General features: G+C 36.2%; 2 protein-coding genes across 3 annotated transcripts; both read right to left on the bottom strand.

Annotated features, from left to right (window-relative positions):
• Window positions 1–240: 240 nt before the first annotated feature.
• Window positions 241–2,353, bottom strand: LOC120174245 (calnexin homolog). Its single transcript, XM_039181161.1, has 5 exons — window positions 2,151–2,353; window positions 1,975–2,044; window positions 638–1,764; window positions 482–553; window positions 241–405 (listed from the first exon to the last, which is right to left on the bottom strand). The coding sequence occupies exons 1-5, from the start codon at window positions 2,262–2,264 to the stop codon at window positions 256–258; spliced, it is 1,533 nt and encodes a 510-aa protein (XP_039037092.1). The 5' UTR covers window positions 2,265–2,353; the 3' UTR covers window positions 241–255.
• Window positions 2,354–3,876: 1,523 nt separating this feature from the next.
• Window positions 3,877–15,618, bottom strand: LOC120174246 (calcium-dependent mitochondrial ATP-magnesium/phosphate carrier protein 3-like). 2 transcript variants are annotated; one of them, XM_039181162.1, is made up of 6 exons: window positions 15,608–15,618; window positions 15,379–15,389; window positions 6,514–7,030; window positions 4,673–5,458; window positions 4,450–4,540; window positions 3,877–4,367 (listed from the first exon to the last, which is right to left on the bottom strand). In XM_039181162.1, exons 3-6 carry the CDS (start codon window positions 6,911–6,913, stop codon window positions 4,178–4,180), a joined length of 1,467 nt encoding a protein of 488 aa, XP_039037093.1. In that variant the 5' UTR covers window positions 6,914–7,030; window positions 15,379–15,389; window positions 15,608–15,618; the 3' UTR covers window positions 3,877–4,177. The 2 variants fall into 2 exon arrangements, with proteins under 2 accessions (XP_039037093.1, XP_039037094.1); XM_039181163.1 differs by having other exon boundaries at window positions 4,226–4,367; window positions 4,696–5,458.
• Between the last annotated feature and the right edge of the window lie 1,201 nt (window positions 15,619–16,819).

The following is a 16,819-nucleotide window of genomic DNA, read 5'->3' as shown; positions in this document are numbered from 1 at the left end:
AGAAAGAAAGAAAAACCAACATAAAGAGCAAAAATTACTACTGATGATCTGATCAACCAGTCTGATTTGGTTTTAAGTTTCACGCCTCCTACGTCGAGGAGCAGCAGTTGTTTCATCTTCCTCTTCCTTTCGTTCACTGCTTGTTGCTTCATCATGTTTTGTCTCAACCACCACTGCTTTCTGATCTTCTTTTGGGCTTGTCTGCAGGCACCCCCACATGATTGCAATATACCTGTTTCACCGAATCTTTTCTTTCTAAATAAAAAAATGGGTTGAATTGAAAAAACTTACTTGATTCTTGCCACCAAAAATGAGCTTCAAGAGAATGGTGAGCATAATCACTGCAATGGAGACTAGGATACCCATGGCGAGATTAGGTTGTTTCTCAGCCTTCTCGATATGATCCTATATGAACAACACAATGTTCGAATGACAAATCCAACAATAAAAAGCAGTAAAGAGCAAACAACTTTAAACTTACTAGGATTTGAGTCCTGTAGTTGCTTAACAAAGGCATATCAGCAACCTCGTATAGGAAATCGAACACCTTCCTCTGCAGATTAACAAAATTACCAACTTCATGTTTTATATGTAATAAGATTGGACCGAAAAACAAATAAGCTTTCAAATGCTTGACCTTAATGGCAGCAAGGAAATCAGAACCAGAAGCGTCATCTTCAGCCTTTTGTCTTTCTTTCTCCACCTCAAACTTTGGTTTCCACTTGGTCTCCCTATATGACTTTGCAACTTTCTCGTTTTTGGCTATCAAGATGTTATCAAACAATATACCATCTTGCATTGTCCAAATCTCGATACCGATACCAGAAATAGGCTCAAAGTTAGGCTTTTCGAGTTCGAAGTAGTTCGGGTTCGGAATCTCCCTGGCCTTCCAAATACCCTTATAGTTGGGGTTATCAATCAGTGAGGGAGACCATTTGCCTTTGTAGGCAGGGTTATTCTTCATAGGCCTCTTCCACTCACCACAACCGGGAGCCGTTGCACATTTTGGGTTAAACGTCTTAGGGGGTTCCCACACACCGTCCTCATCATCATCCCAATCCTCTGGCTTGGTTGCCTCAGGGTCATCGATCTCCTCGGGCTCATCGTCTAACCATCCTTCGGGTTTTACCGCCTCCTCGTCCTCTATTTCCATCGGTGCATCCTGGTCCCAATCGTCGGGTTTCACCGCATTCGGATCGGGAATTCTTGCTCCATCGTCCCAGCCCTCGGGTTTCATATCATCCGGATCAGGGATTGTCTTGGGAGGGATAAGTGGAGGGTCGAAATCGTCGGTTGCTAAGAAATTCGCCTTCTTCTTCTCCTTTCCATCGATCATGATTCGAACCTCTTTGTCACGTTTCAATGTCACAGTGTACACATGAGTGAGCTTATCGGACGGGGCAGACGGTGCGTGTTTAAGATGGTGTTCGACATATTCACCGTTTTTAGGATTCTTATGCTTCAAGATGAAATGAACCTTGTTTGTCGTCCCGCATTTGTCAGGTCCGAACATGATGGAGTAAGGGGACTCATTGTCGAATTCCTTAGGCTTACATTGTGCCTCTTGAGGACCAAGGTATTTCAGATAAGCGCCGCCGCATTCGGGTCCGCTCTGGAACCGAGTCTCGAACTGAAGCGCCGTGGTTCCGTCTTTGAGACTCACCGGGGCATTGAGCTCCGTCACTATTGCATACTTCCTTGCCTTTTCGCTCACCAGAAGACCATAGTCATCATGCCCCTCGCTCTTCGAATGCTTCCATACACCTATATGAGTACGGACACATGATTTTATATCAAGAACGAACTTATAAAATTTTAATACAAAGACAAATAGATTTTCAATAATAACGACGCAAGATAAACTCAAAGAAAAGGATCCCATAAATGTTCGATTATGAACCTATGGGGTTCTATGCATATCCCATTGAAGATTTCCATGAATAGAAAGTGAAGGAAATAAATTAAAACTCTCACCTTTATAATCATCTTTATTAGAGACGATCCATCGATCCTCAAATGACTCGTCGAAAGATTCATAAAAAACCTAAGAACAAAACCCAGAAAAGAAATCATAATTTCAAATTTCCAATATCAAAACACTCTTTACCAATTCGAGACATTAAACAAATAAAAAAAAACAATTGAATCACCACATCATCGTTTTTGTCATTGTCATTATCACTGTCATTATCATCAGCCGCGAAGCAGAAGAACTGCAGTGAAGCGAAAGCTAAGAGAAGAAGAAGAGCAAAACGCCCCATCATAACCAAGAACCCTAATTCCAACGACGACAGAAAATTTCCTTTTTTTCAACAATCAAAATCAAAGCTTCAGCTGTTTATCGTTTCTTATAGATCTTAACGAATTATTTTTATGGGCTGCATGAAATCAAACAACCATTTTTAACCACGTAAGCATATCATGCAACTTCTTATGTTAATTTCTAATATATGATTTTACTTTTTTCTCTTCAATTTACTTTGGAAATGGAAACTTTTTTTTTCTATTATCATTTTTTCTTCGGAGTTGGATCCATTCTCAAGGAGGAAAAGGTTCGGGTCATGACCCATTTGGCGGGTTTTGATTGGAGCCGTTTGCAGATTCTTCGCCGGTTGGTAGGGAAGACCTGAAAATTCGGTTTTAGGGTTCTATAATCCACACCACAACTCCCTCCACTTTAGGAAGAATATAATCCATAAAGTAGTTTATATGTTTTAATTCAATTTGTAAAACCTCCCACTAATTTTGGATTTGTGCCAATTGACATAGATTCTCAGATCTCACCATTGTCCATTATGGGGTAAGACTTAAACTAATAAGTGGACGGTCCAAAGCAAAAGGGCATATCAATCTAAGATTCTTTCCCCCTTTAGACATATATATTCATTTCTTACTTTGCTTTAACTACCTTTCCATTTGTTTATGGTTTTGGAGAGAGAACCTTTTCTTTTAATTAATTTTTAAAATCATATTTAATGTTATGTTTTGATTCTATTTTAATCATCACTCGTTAAAAGAATAACGATAATACTGATATGTCATCGTAAGGTGATGTCACATCACCATTGATTTTTTAAGAATAGAGTATCAAAATAAGACCAAAATGTAATATTAGAGATAATTTAAAAAAAAATAGTTAAGTGATCAAAATAAAAACTATTAGACGGTGTCCAAATAGGTAGTTTACCGCCAAACTTAGTATGCTAGACAAGAAATATACTGTTTTCTGAATTTGTACTGAAAATATTAAACAAAGAAAAGTAAATATTCTTAGTGGAAGATAAGATGACCCGACGAAGGAATTATACGTCGGGGACCATTACAAGTTTGACACCTTGATTTGATCCGTTTCCTTCGTCGTTTTTCCTTAAAAAAGGGGGAAAAAAAGAAAAGAAAGAAAGAAAACCCTGAAAGTGTTTACATATATGCAGGGTTTTGCAGGGACAGAGACAATGCGATGTGATAATTTGTTCTTGTTTCATTTGTCAAGAGGTGTGAGCTATAGATTTTCAGACAAAGAGCATGTGGAGAAGGAAGAGGAAGAAGAAGAAGAAGAAGAAGAAGAAGACAGCAGCCATTGATAACTATACCTCTTCAGGTTGTTCCTCGTAGAGGGATTTGGAGGAGGTTAAAGGCAAGTCATTTGAGGCAAAGGGAAGGTTACGCCTTTCTTTCTGATTTTTCTTTTTATGTTTCATTTTCATTTCTGCATCTTTGTCTTGGATTCTGAGTTGAGGGATTCAGATCAAAATGCATCAACCAAGTCCAGATTTCTAGCTGTTTGATGAACAAAAATGGGGTATTGTAATCTTACCTTTCCGCTGTTTCAGATTATGAATAATTGTTATATTTTTGCACATACTTAATGTTCAACACAAAATCTCTACTTTCTTCCATCTCAAAAGAACAGATCTAGGTATCATACCTATCAATTTCAGAGTCCGACATAATTATGCCGTATAAATATGATTCTCAACGTTTCGTTTAGATAAGCCTGTTCTGAAAAAATGTTTACTACAAAACTATGCACCCCATTCGCTGAAGGGAGGATTACCACCTAACTAGAAATAATCAGCTTACTCGTTTATCATCTTATTACCGTTGTTTTCGTCGTCAACTCTAATTCCCGTTAGGCAATAAATAGAAGGCGACTAGGTCCGGCTGCAGAATTCAAGTTCTAGAGTTCTAGACTCTTTTTCATAGCCTCATAAACCAAATATGTAATGCTTGCAGCTGGGACAACCTTCAGAAGATTAGGAAAAAGTCCTTTGTAGAAACCTCTATAACCTTCATTCCGAAGGGTTTTCCAAAACACATCAGACATTCCATTATATGCAGCATCCGTGGTAGAATACTGAGCTTGCATTCTGGGTAAACAAGCAAAATAAATACGATGATACGGGTAAACCCGATTACCAGAAAAAGGATTTCTAAACATTATAATTGTACCTAGTTCGAATAACCTGTAAAGGATAAACACAGGTTGCTCCCAAAGCTCCAGAAATTGTTCCACAGCCTAATTGCACAATAGGACCGGGTTCTATAGAAACATGAAAGAGTCCTCAGAAAGCTTTTGAGTAACAAATTCAGAAGAAACTCCAAGGTTAATGAAAAATACGAAACCGAAATATATAACGAAAATATGTATAGATGAAAGCAGATAGAAAAGTACCACTATCTTGAAGAATATATGACCTTGAAATATCCTTCAAGGATTCATAGACGGTAAGGTCGATGCCAGCGTATGGGATGATCCCAAGAAGAGATGGCACGAGACCTTTATAGAATGCTCGAGGTCCCTCCTGAACCCATATATCCTTTGTTAATTTCGCCAACTTTGGTGGCTTTCCACCTTCAAAAGCACAAGTCTGTAATCGAGTTTTTACAAGATCCATTGGGTAGATAACACATTGTGCCACAGCACCGGCTAAACCACCAGCAAGAAGTCTCCCGCTGGTACCTACATCACCACTCTTATCTCCTGTACTGTCTCCTATTACATTCTTTAACATTTCATATGCATAGAACTTTATAGCACTTTCAGGAGCTACCTTGACAACATTTAACCCATTGCCTCGGAAAAACCCCAAAACACCGTCTTCCTTCAATATCTTATTTACAGCTGACAGAATATCAGCGTTTGTAGTTTGCACTTGTAAAACAACCTTGAGGCGATCGAGAGGAGCAGTTGCAGTGCGGGAAGCTGCTCCGGCTATTCCTCCTGCAATAAAATACTTGCTTCTCTTAACATGTGTACTGATGCCTTGAGGAATAACAGCTGTTTCTCCGATATCTACAAGGCAAACCTTTTCCCAATGATGATAGATGTTCTCCATGGTAGCTTCATGAGGATAGAGTAAAAGGAAATCCCTCCATTCTTCAAATATTATAATCCCATTATTGTCCTTATCAACATGCTCCACAAATCGTGAAAGCTCCTCATCATCGATATGAATCCCTGCAAATAAAAACTGCCAGGGCTTATAAGATGAAAACAACTGTTAAATTGCAAGCATGGAAACTACCATACACACAACATCCAGCAGAACAAACCGACACATAATCTTTATACTGACAAGAAATTGTCTCTTGATAGGGCATTATGAGTACATTAACGAGACACTGTCTCAGATATCAAGCCCGGCAAACCTTTCCTTCAATGGTGACAAACTCCCCTGAAACCTGACATAGATCCTTAGTTGCCAAACCGTAGGATTAGTTGAGACACCTCAACAGATGCGGATATGTTCATAAAAGAAATATAAAAAATCACATATTCTCGTTTCACGATGATTTTAGAGGAAAGAAACACTTGTAAGAAGCTCCTTAAAATAGAATGAACTTACAGTTCAGATTTCAGCTCAGCAAAACTTTGGTTTCGGAATATTTGTAACATCAAAATAAAAAAAAATCCCAATTCCCTTCTGTTGATTTAAGAACTAAAACACAAAGTTTAATATATCTGCACCACGGGACACGCATCTGGTGTGTGAAACTTTATACCCTCTCATTAACTCACATTGAGATTATTTCAAACAAAGGCTTTGCATAACAAAATGATAAAGGCAGCTTTCTAACACCTAACCATAACCTCTTCCGGATTCCGTTCAGAAATTAGAACAAGACAAGGCATTCCCACAACTCGCAATGCAATCTACTCTGAACAACATACACTGGCAGAATTCAAGTTGCCAACCAAAGGAATGCTTTCGGATTCAATACTTCTAATGCTATCTACTTTCCTTAATGTACCTACCATATGTTCCAATTATGAGCACATCAAAAGCGATTTTGCAATGTTACAAGTTTTCTGAGCCAAAAGGGTATTAAAAAGATGGAAAACAACATACAACCTCTCAATATATAAGCAAACAACCACAAATTGTTCAAACTTTATAATGATTTCACTATCGACCCGAATCAAAGCAACAACCTCACCGGACCAATCAAACATATCAAAGTTAAGAAAGTCCAACTATTATAAATAATACAAAAACAAAGAGCATAGCATACCGGCCTTAACAAGCGCATCCCAAAGCTCCTCAGGCAAAATGCAGCCATTGTGTTCCACGTCAATAGCTTGGAAAATCCTATAAAGTTCAAGCTCTTTATCATCCATATACCTTTTGAATTCCTGATAATCCACGCGCCCATCTCTGTTGGCATCACAAACTTTCAACAGATCGTTGGCGTACTTGTACTCGGCCGGAATCTGCAGCGCCGACAGACCCATTTCGATCTGAGCATAATCCAAGAATCCCACATTGGCCGCATCGAAAAAATTGAACAGACTCCGAATCCTCAAATCCCTTTCTTCCTTCGTCTCGCGTAATGCCAGGAGGACATGAGCCATAGTTACGGGTCCCGGTTTTTTGACCAGATTGCTACATTCGGGTTCGGGTTTCGCCTCCATTTTAAAACGACAACGTTTCTAATCACCTTAAGCCGAATTTCACCTATTTTTCAGCGAATGTCGTCTCTTGGGACTGTTCTTCTCCGCAATCATGAGGTTCGAGAAGAAAGAGATCTGCTCGGTAATCGATTAAGGAAAGGATCCAAAAAATTGAGTCGAATTAGTTGGGGGGGGGGAATGATAGAGACTTTTCTATTGGTAAAGGCGGTCAAAAAAAGAAGGGAAATTAGAGTGTCGAAATTCCAAAGGAACAACAACAGGTTTACAAAATCAAATGAAAATGGGATGAATTCCAACTATTTTTTTTCTTATTTTACAAAGATAAAAAATCAATCGAAGAAACAATAACAGAGCCGGATTGAATGAAGCAAATGTAAGGTGGGGGAGGGGGAGAGAGAGAGAGAGAATTTACAACAAAGAAATTGAGGAAAATACACGTGCAAGATTATTGAAGGTTGAAGAAAAAGTATTGTTCCAATCTCAAACTTCCAAACCCAAGATAACACGTATTGCCCCCCCCCCCCAAAACCCCCCAAAAAAGCTCTCTGAAGAATCAAATTTCCAAATTTATGGAGTTTGAGAGCCCATGTCAGAATCGTAAACTGAGACGCAATGGTAAATATCTGTCAGAATCGTAAACTGAGACGCAATGGTAAATATCTGTAAACCGATTACCCGAACTGAGTTATCCGATTTAAAACTCGATATTAACTTGAACATAATGATCAAATTTGATCTGAAATTCAAATCATATTCGATTTAAATTATACCCGATCTAAAATTTAGTTAACCTAATATGGACTCATATCTAATTTAACACGAATCTAAATTAATTTAAATCGAAAGCAACTTGATCTGAAATTAATCTGAACTTAAAACAATCCAAAGCAAAAATAACTAGAGTCGAAAGCAACCTGAATCGAATTTAACCCGAACCGAATTTAATTCGATCCGAGAGTAACCTAAACCAAAATTAATCCAAACCGAAAATTTATATATACTTAATTAGACTTATAATCAAATTAAGCTTGAATGATAAGATTAACAAACAATAATACATGTTTTTTTACAATAATATATCAATAATTTTATATATACTTGATTAGACTCATAACAAATTCAATCCGAATTGACTTAATTCAAAAATTAACCCAAATCGAAAAATCAACCGATCCGGTATTGACCCGATTTGAAAATCAACCAACCTAATATTGACCGACCCGAAATCTAACTGATTTGATATTAACCCTACCCAAAAGTCAACCGATCTGATATTGATCTAAACCAAAAAGCAATTGATCTGATAATCACCGACCCGAAAATAGACCCAATCGAAAATTGACCCGACCCGATTTATCATAAACCTGAACTAAATCCAAACCAGATCTTACCTTACTCGAATAAAATTAAACCAAATATAATCTAGACCCAAAATAACCTGACCTAAACCCTATCTGAATGACTCATTCCCCACCTCTACCTAAGAGCAACACTTTGTATGAAAATCAAATTATCACATTTATATATAGGAGCGTTAAAAAAAACTCGACTCGTCCCATCGACCCACTGACCTGAACCTAAAAAATCGGGTAATTCTCTAAAAAAAATTACCTAACCCGTGATTTTGTCAGGGTAGTTGGGCTAGGTCTGGGTCGAAATTTTTTTTATATTCGGGTACCGACCAGACATGATAATATTAATATATATATATATATATATATATATATAATTTAAATTATATTTTTATTTTAAGTTCCTTAATATGTTTACCTTAAAATTATATGAGTACGTATATAACTTAAGTGCGTTACAGGAAATGAGTATCATATCTAGGAGATGGATGACCTTACCCAAATTAATGGAATTCGGTCTTTCAATTCTTCAAAGGTATAATTACATAATCGGTCTTTCTTCGTGTACTTTTTAACTCAAACCCCTCTTTTTCATGATTATTTGGACCCAATTCATAATCAATTAGGCTCAAACTTGGTCTAACGATTCTAATTACGCCACCACATCAATTTATAGTCCTTTCGGATCTACATATTGTTGAAAATTGGCACACCAAATTGCATCAATTGTCAATATTATGGGTGTCAATTTGGTGGCATTAATGAGGTGGCAAAATTGGTCAAATTTGGCCACCAAATTGTTGAAAATTTTGGATGGTAAAACTATGCAATTAGTCATTGTAATTTAGGGTATTTACAAATTAGTCCTTAAAGCTTCAACTATAAATACCCTAGCTCATTTAGCTTCAAAACCATCCCAAAGCATTCTAGCTTTCTTCCAATACTAGAGAGATTTTAGAGAGTTTCTTGAGAGTTGTTTTCTCCTTTTTATCTAGAGAGAATTATCATTGTTTTCTCCTTGGTAGATCGAGAGAGGTTGTAATTCCTATTTTCTCATAGTGAAATTCTTCTACCGTTGCCCGTGGTTTTTACCCTATATTATTCAGGGGTTTTCCACGTAAATTTTGTGTCTCTTTTATCTTCATTTTTATTTTCTCAAATTATCAGTTGCGATTTTGCTCTATCCGATAGCCGTCTTCCGCAACAATTGGTATCCGAGCCAAATTTGAGTGTGTAATATCTGTTTATTGTCTTTGTGGTTGCCACCAAAAGGTGGATCCTTCAACATAAGAAAATAAGAAGGTATTACCCATTCTTTGAGGTTCTAGAGAACTATTCACGATAGTGAAATAGTGAGAGCTATCAATAATAGAAGCTATGGAAATAAAATTTGATATTGAAAAATTCAATGGGAGAAATTTCTCACTGTGAAAATTGAAGATGAAGGTCATCCTGAGGAAAGACGGGTGTCTAGCGGCTATCAATGAAAGGCTGATGGATTTCGCAGATGACAACAAATGGAACGAGATGGACAGAAATGCTATGGCAAACTTTCATCTAGCATTAGCAGATGAAGTATTGTCAAGCATCGAGGAGAAGAAGACAGCTAAGGAGATATGGGATCATCTCACCAAATTGTACGAGGCCACATCATTGCACAATAAAATTTTCCTTAAGAGGAAATTGTACACTCTTCGGATGTCAGAATCTACTTCAGTGACGGAACACTTAAACACACTGAACACTTTATTTTCTCAGCTTACATCCTTAAGCTGTAAAATAGTAGAACAAGAACGTGCTGAACTTCTACTTCAAAGTCTACCGGATTCGTATGATCAACTCATCATCAACTTGACAAACAATAATGTCACCATTCTAGTCTTCGATGACGTTGCAGCTGTTGTTCTATAAGAAGAAAATCGGTGCAAGAACAAGGAAGACAGACAAGTAAATCTGCAACAAGCAGAAGCGTTGACAACGACGAGAGGGAGATCAACAGAACGTGGCCAAAGCAGCAGTCACAAACATGGTAGATAAAAGTTGAGGAGAAAGAAGAATTTAAAGTGCTACAACTGTGGAAAGAAGGGTCACTTGAAGAAGGATTGTTGGATTCTAAATAAAAACTCCAATCCACAAGGCAATATCGCAAACACTTCAGATGATGGAGATGCACTATGCTGTGAAGCATCAACCACCGTGGAAGGAAGAAAAAGATTTGCAGATATATGGCTCATTGATTCAGGAGCAACATATCACATGACCTCAAGAAGAGAATGGTTCCATCAGTATGAACCTGTCTCAGGAGGATCTGTGTATAGTTGCAATGATCATGCCTTAAAGATCGTTGGCGTGGGAACCATCAAATTGAAGATGTATGATGGAACAATTAAAGTTGTTCGAGATGTGCGATACGTGAAAGGTCTGAAGAAAAATTTATTATTCTACGGATTGTTGGATAATAATGCTAGCAAGATTGAAACACGGAAAGGAATCATGAAGGTGTTCCGTGGAGCGCTTGTGGTGCTGAAAGGTGAAAAGATAGCTGCAAACTTGTACATGCTGAAGGGAGAGACATTGCTAGAAGCAGAAGCCTCTGTTGCCTCATGTAGTTCAGATTCTGCAATGTTATGGCATAAGAAACTTGGACACATGTCAGAACAAGGAATGAAAGTCCTTATGGAGCAAAAGCTACTTCTAGGCTTAATAAAGGTATCACTTACTTTATGTGAGCATTGTATAACAAGTAAGAAGCACCGGTTGAAATTCAACACATCAAATTCTAGAGGCAAAAGTGTTCTAGAACTGGTTCACTCTGACGTATGGCAAGCACCAGTTACATCCCTAGGCGGAGCAAAATATTTTGTCTCATTTATTGATGACTACTCCAGGAGATGTTGGGTGTACCCTATTAAGAAGAAGTCCGATGTGTTTTCAACTTTCAAAAACTTCAAAGCGCGGGTGGAACTTGATTCTGGAAATAAAATCAAGTGTTTCAGAACAAATAATGGAGGAGAATACACAAGTGAAGAATTTGATGACTTTTGCAGGAAATAATGCATCAAAAGACAGTTCACAGTGACGAACACTCCTCAACAAAATGGAGTGGAAGAGCGGATGAACAGAACCTTGTTAGAAAGAACAAGAGCAATGTTGAGGGATGCAGGCCTAGAAAAATCATTCTGGGCAGAAGCAGTCAATACCGATTGTTATTTGGTGAATCGAGCTCCATCAACTACAATAGAGCTAAAGACACCAATGGAGATGTGGACTGCTAAACCAGTTGATTATTCAAACCTCCATGTATTTGGAAGTATTGCGTACGTGATGTACAACGCCCAAGAAATTTCAAAGCTGGATCCAAAATCCAGGAAATACAAATTCTTGGGGTATGCTGATGGAGTAAAGGGGTATCGCTTGTGGGAACCTACTGCCCACAAAGTGATCATTAGCAGGGATGTTATCTTTGTAGAAGATAAGTTACAAAGAAAAGAAGATGATGATAGCGCTGAAAAGTCAGAGACTACACAGATACATATGGAAAATGAGGTTGAACAAGGAGATTCTTCTGAAGCAGAACCAGCACATGATGAATAAGAACCAGGGAGTTCTGAAGCTCCAACAACTCATCAATCAGATCGTGTGAGAAGACGTCCCAATTGGCACTCAGATTATTTTATAGAAGATAATATTGCATATTGCCTTTTAACAGAGGACGGTGAGCCATCAAAATACCAGGAGGCAATACACAGCTCAGATGTTTCACTGTGGATGATGGCGATGCAAGAAGAAATCGAAGCCCTTCATAAAAATAATACATGGGACCTTGTGCCACTACCACAAGGAAGGAAGCTAATTGGTAACAAATGGGTTTTCAAAATCAAGCGAAATGGTGACGATCAAGTGGAGAGGTATCATGCAAGACTGGTGGTCAAAGGATATGCTCAAAAAGAAGGTATTGATTTCAATGAAATATTTTCTCCTATGGTTCGACTAACAACAGTTCGAGTAGTTTTGGCAATGTGTGCTACATTGGACTTACATCTAGAGCAGCTAGATGTTAAAACAGCTTTTCTTCATGGAAATCTTGAAGAAGAAATTTATATGCTCCAGCCTGAAGGTTTTGAAGAAAAAGAAAAGAAGAACTTGGTTTGCAGGTTCAACAAATCTCTGTATGGTCTAAAGCAGGCGCCGAGGTGTTGGTATAAGAGATTTGATTCCTTCATTATGTGCCTTGGATACAACAGACTTAATGCAGACCCTTGTGCTTATTTCAAGAGGTCTGGTGATAACGATTTTGTTATATTGCTGTTATATGTGGATGACATGTTGGTTGCAGGACCCAACAAAGATCATATTGAAGAATTGAAGGCACAACTGGCTAGGAAATTTGAAATGAAGGACTTGGGATCAGCAAACAAGATTCTAGGGATGCAAATTCACCGAGACAGAAGTAATAGGAAGATTTGGCTTTCACAAAAGAATTACTTGAAGAAAATCTTGTCACGATTTAGCATGCAAGATTGTAAGCCAATTTCTACCCCTCTTCTTATTAACTTCAAATTATCCTCTAATATGAGGCCTAGCAGTGAAAAAGAGAGGATGGAGATGTCTCGAGTACCGTATGCATCAGCAGTGGGAAGTTTAATGTTCGCTATGATATGCACAAGCAGTGAGAGTGGTTAGTCGGTACATGGTGAATCCAAGCAAAAAGTATTGGAATATTGTAAAGAGGATCCTAAGATACATCAAAGGGACCTCAAATGTTGCATTATGTTACGGAGGATCAAACTTACTAATCAATGGGTATGTAGATTCTGACTATGCAGGGGATTTGGATAAAAGCAAATCTACTACAGGATATGTGTTCAAAGTTGCTGGTGGAGCTGTAAGCTGGGTTTCAAAATTGCAGTCAGTTGTGGCTATGTCCACAATAGAGGCAGAATATGTAGCAGCTACACAAGCCAGTAAAGAAGCAATTTGGTTGAAGATGCTATTGGAGGAGCTTGGGCACAATCAAGAGTATGTCTCTCTGTTTTGTGACAGTCAAAGCACCTTGCATCTAGAAAGGAATCCAATATTTCATTCAAGGACTAAGCACATACGAGTTCAGTACCATTTCATTCGTGAAAAGGTGGAAGAAGGAACGGTAGATATACAGAAGATCCATACCAAAGACAACATAGGAGATTTCATGACGAAGGCAATCAATGCTGATAAATTTACCTGGTGTCGATCCTCCTGTGGCCTGTCAGAAACGTAAGCAACATGAAAGGTACAAGGTAGAAAGAATGGTGTGAATATATGATTGTTCCAATCAAATCTTCAAGTGGGAGATTGTTGAAAATTGGCACACCAAATTGCATCAATTGTCAACGTTATGGGTGGCAATTTGGTGGCATTAATGGGGTGGCAAAATTGGTCAAATTTGGCCACCAAATTGTTGAAAATTTTGGATGGTAAAACTATGCAATTAGTCATTGTAATTTAGGGTATTTACAAATTAGTCCTTAAAGCTTCAACTATAAATACTCTAGCTCATTTAGCTTCAAAACCATCCTAAAGCATTCTAGCTTTCTTCCAATACTAGAGAGATTTTAGAGAGTTTCTTGAGAGTTGTTTTCTCCTTTTTATCTAGAGAGAATTATCATTGTTTTCTCCTTGGTAGATCGAGAGAGGTTGTAATTCCTATTTTCTCATAGTGAAATTCTTCTACCGTTGCCCGTGGTTTTTACCCTATATTATTTAGGGGTTTTCCACGTAAATTTTGTGTCTCTTTTATCTTCATTTTTATTTTCTCAAATTATCAGTTACGATTTTGCTCTATCCGATAGCCGTCTTCCGCAACACATATACGTTTCGACTCAGAAACTTTATGCATTACAGAACCTTAGTCTTCTTAACAATAAAGAAAAATTAACACAAACAAAATGATAATTTAATGTTCAAATCCAACACAAGCAATATGCCTAACCAATAAGGTTGAAATCTCAAATTTAACAAAAATAATAATAATTTATTTTATGGTAGTAATTTAGTATAAAATAAATATAAATTTTAGTAAAACCAATGCAGGCAACATGCCCAATCCAATGGCTAGGTGAGGACTAGGGTTTAATTCCCTCCGTCACCAACATCAGAAAATTTCTTTGATTTTATTTTCATGAAAAAGAAAATTACATGGAAATTAAAAATAATAATAAATATCGCATTAACATCATTATTATTTTATTAACGACGAATTATCAAAATAAAAATAAGATGTAACATTAACTATAATTTTAAAAAAATGACCAAAATAGAAACACGAAAATTTGTGAGTAGCCAAATATACAGTTTACCCTAATCATTAATAATTTTTTGAAATAATATATGTTCAGAATATTTCTTAATCATTGACAACTCGTACACCATAAAAACACAACTACTCGAACTCAAGACCTATAGAAAAAACAACATTTCCCTTAACCACTAAGGTCACTCAACGGATTCTTATTAATAGTAAGTTATCTTATGTATAACAAAATATAATTGAATACTGATAAAATAATAAAACCTTTTTTTTTATTTTATAAGAATAATTTTAAAAATTAACTCTAATAAAGTATTTAATGGACTAAATATGTCAATTTATATTTATTGAGATTTTAGTAAACACTTCCCAATCTATAGAGAATGCTAAGCAATGTTTTTAAAACTGGACCGGACCTTGAACCGGTGAAGATACTGGTTCACTGATTCAATCGGGTTCAACCGCGGTTCAACCGGATTTTATATAAAATAATATTTTTTTTAAATTTTACATAATATTCAAAGCAATATTAATATATATATAACATTTTTTAAGTTTACAATATTAAAAGGTATAAAAACATCACAAGTTATAACATAAAAAAGTTAAAAAATATAAAATCAAGTGAAACAAAATTATTCAAATAAACTACAACATAATATTTAAGGTAAAACATATTAAATAATAAATATAATTATATAACTATAATCAAAAAATAAATTTGGGGCTGAAAAAAACCATAACAAATGATGTCGTTTGGTTTAATTTTTTTTTAAAAAACAATCCCAAATGGCTAAGAAGCATATAAGAGTATCATAACTAACTTCTATAAATACTAGATGTAATTTGACATTCAAAATCATTGAGTATTTTGGTGAGCACAAAGCGAACTATTTGTTAAACGAGCTGAGTCGAACTCGAGTACTGCTGAGCTCGACTCGAACTCGAAAACTTTAAAAGTAAGCTCAACTCGACTCAAAAACTCACGAGCTAAAAATTATTAAGTTCAACTCGAACTCGAAATATAATATTGAAACTTGAATTCGAAAAGACTCGAACTCAAAAAAAAATTAGAAGCTCAAATTTCAGGCTTCAATTGAGCTTCTAATTTTTTTTTTGAGTTCAAGTCTTTTCGAATTCAAGTTTCAATATTATATTTCGAGTTCGAGTTGAACTTGATAATTTTTAGCTCGTGAGTTTTTGAGTTGAGTTGAGCTTACTTTTAAAGTTTTCGAGTTCGAGTCGAGCTCAGCAGTACTCAAGTTCGACTCAGCTCGTTTAACAAATGACGTCGTTTGGTTTAATTTTTTTTAAAGAAAAAAAGAGAACCGACGGTTCACACCGATTTTGCCGGTTTTCAGCCAGTTCTCCAGTTCTCTGCTCATCCGGTTTTGGAAGTTAACCGGACCGGACAAGCCACCGGTTCACGGTTCAACCGGTTGAACCGGCCGATCCAGTCCGATTTTAATAACATTGATGCTAAGGGTGCGTTTGGTTCACGGAATGTAAGATTACCTTTGGGAATAACATTATTGGAATGTAACATTACCTAAAATATTATTGGAATGTAACATTACCTAATACATTATTGGGAATGTTACATTACTGTGTTTGGTTTGTTTAACAGGAATGTAAGATTACAGTGTTTGGTTGATGGTATAAAAGATGTTTGGAACGTATATTTTACCAAATTATCCTTGTTCTATATGTTTTAACAAGTGAAATTCTATAAATATTTAAATGAAAATATTTATATAAAAAATCATCGAAAATATTTATATAAAAAATCATCGAAAATATATTACTTTATTATTTTAAATTTATATATTTTTTTAATAAAATTTATATATAATTTTTTATAATTTTAAAAGATAAATGAGTAGAATAAAAGAGTAAATATATCATGTATTATTTTAATTAAAAATAATATTATTTTTTACACTATTTATCTAAAAATATATTAAAATTTTACATCAATATTTCGGTATTTTGGGAGAAGTGGGTATTGGGGGATCCTATGAGATAATGATGGAAGATCCCTAAAAAATTCTCAAAATCAATTGGGTTGTTAGATCCTATATGTGTGTTGCTTCCTTGCATTTCTTGGTTTCCTTCAAATCAACATATTATAGAATCGGATAGTAATATGGTTGTTTCATGGATTAATTCACCTTCTTTTGTTCTTTCATGATTCAAGTTGGACATTCTTTTATGCCACCATCTTTGTACTAAGTTCTCGTGGAATATCCAAGCAATTCCTAGAGA

Source organism: Hibiscus syriacus, unplaced genomic scaffold (assembly GCF_006381635.1).
Source record: "Hibiscus syriacus cultivar Baekdansim isolate YM2019G1 unplaced genomic scaffold, ASM638163v2 tig00112044_pilon, whole genome shotgun sequence".
Taxonomy (NCBI): Eukaryota; Viridiplantae; Streptophyta; class Magnoliopsida; order Malvales; family Malvaceae; genus Hibiscus; species Hibiscus syriacus.
The sequence above is the reverse complement of the archived record's forward strand: the minus strand, read 5'-3'. Positions and strand labels throughout refer to the sequence as shown.

Excerpts from the sequence above, each read along its gene's own strand:
- LOC120174245 (XM_039181161.1), bottom strand. The coding sequence starts at position 2,264 with ATGATGGGGCGTTTTGCTCTTCTTCTTCTCTTAGCTTTCGCTTCACTG. Across the intron at positions 2,045-2,150 it reads ATGACAAAAACGATGATGTG|GTTTTTTATGAATCTTTCGA; the intron begins GTGATTCAATTG and ends TTTTGTTCTTAG. Across the intron at positions 406-481 it reads ACTACAGGACTCAAATCCTA|GATCATATCGAGAAGGCTGA; the intron begins GTAAGTTTAAAG and ends TTGTTCATATAG.
- LOC120174246 (XM_039181162.1), bottom strand. The coding sequence starts at position 6,913 with ATGGAGGCGAAACCCGAACCCGAATGTAGCAATCTGGTCAAAAAACCG. Across the intron at positions 5,459-6,513 it reads GGATGCGCTTGTTAAGGCCG|GGATTCATATCGATGATGAG; the intron begins GTATGCTATGCT and ends TTTTATTTGCAG. Across the intron at positions 4,541-4,672 it reads ATATATTCTTCAAGATAGTG|AACCCGGTCCTATTGTGCAA; the intron begins GTACTTTTCTAT and ends ATGTTTCTATAG.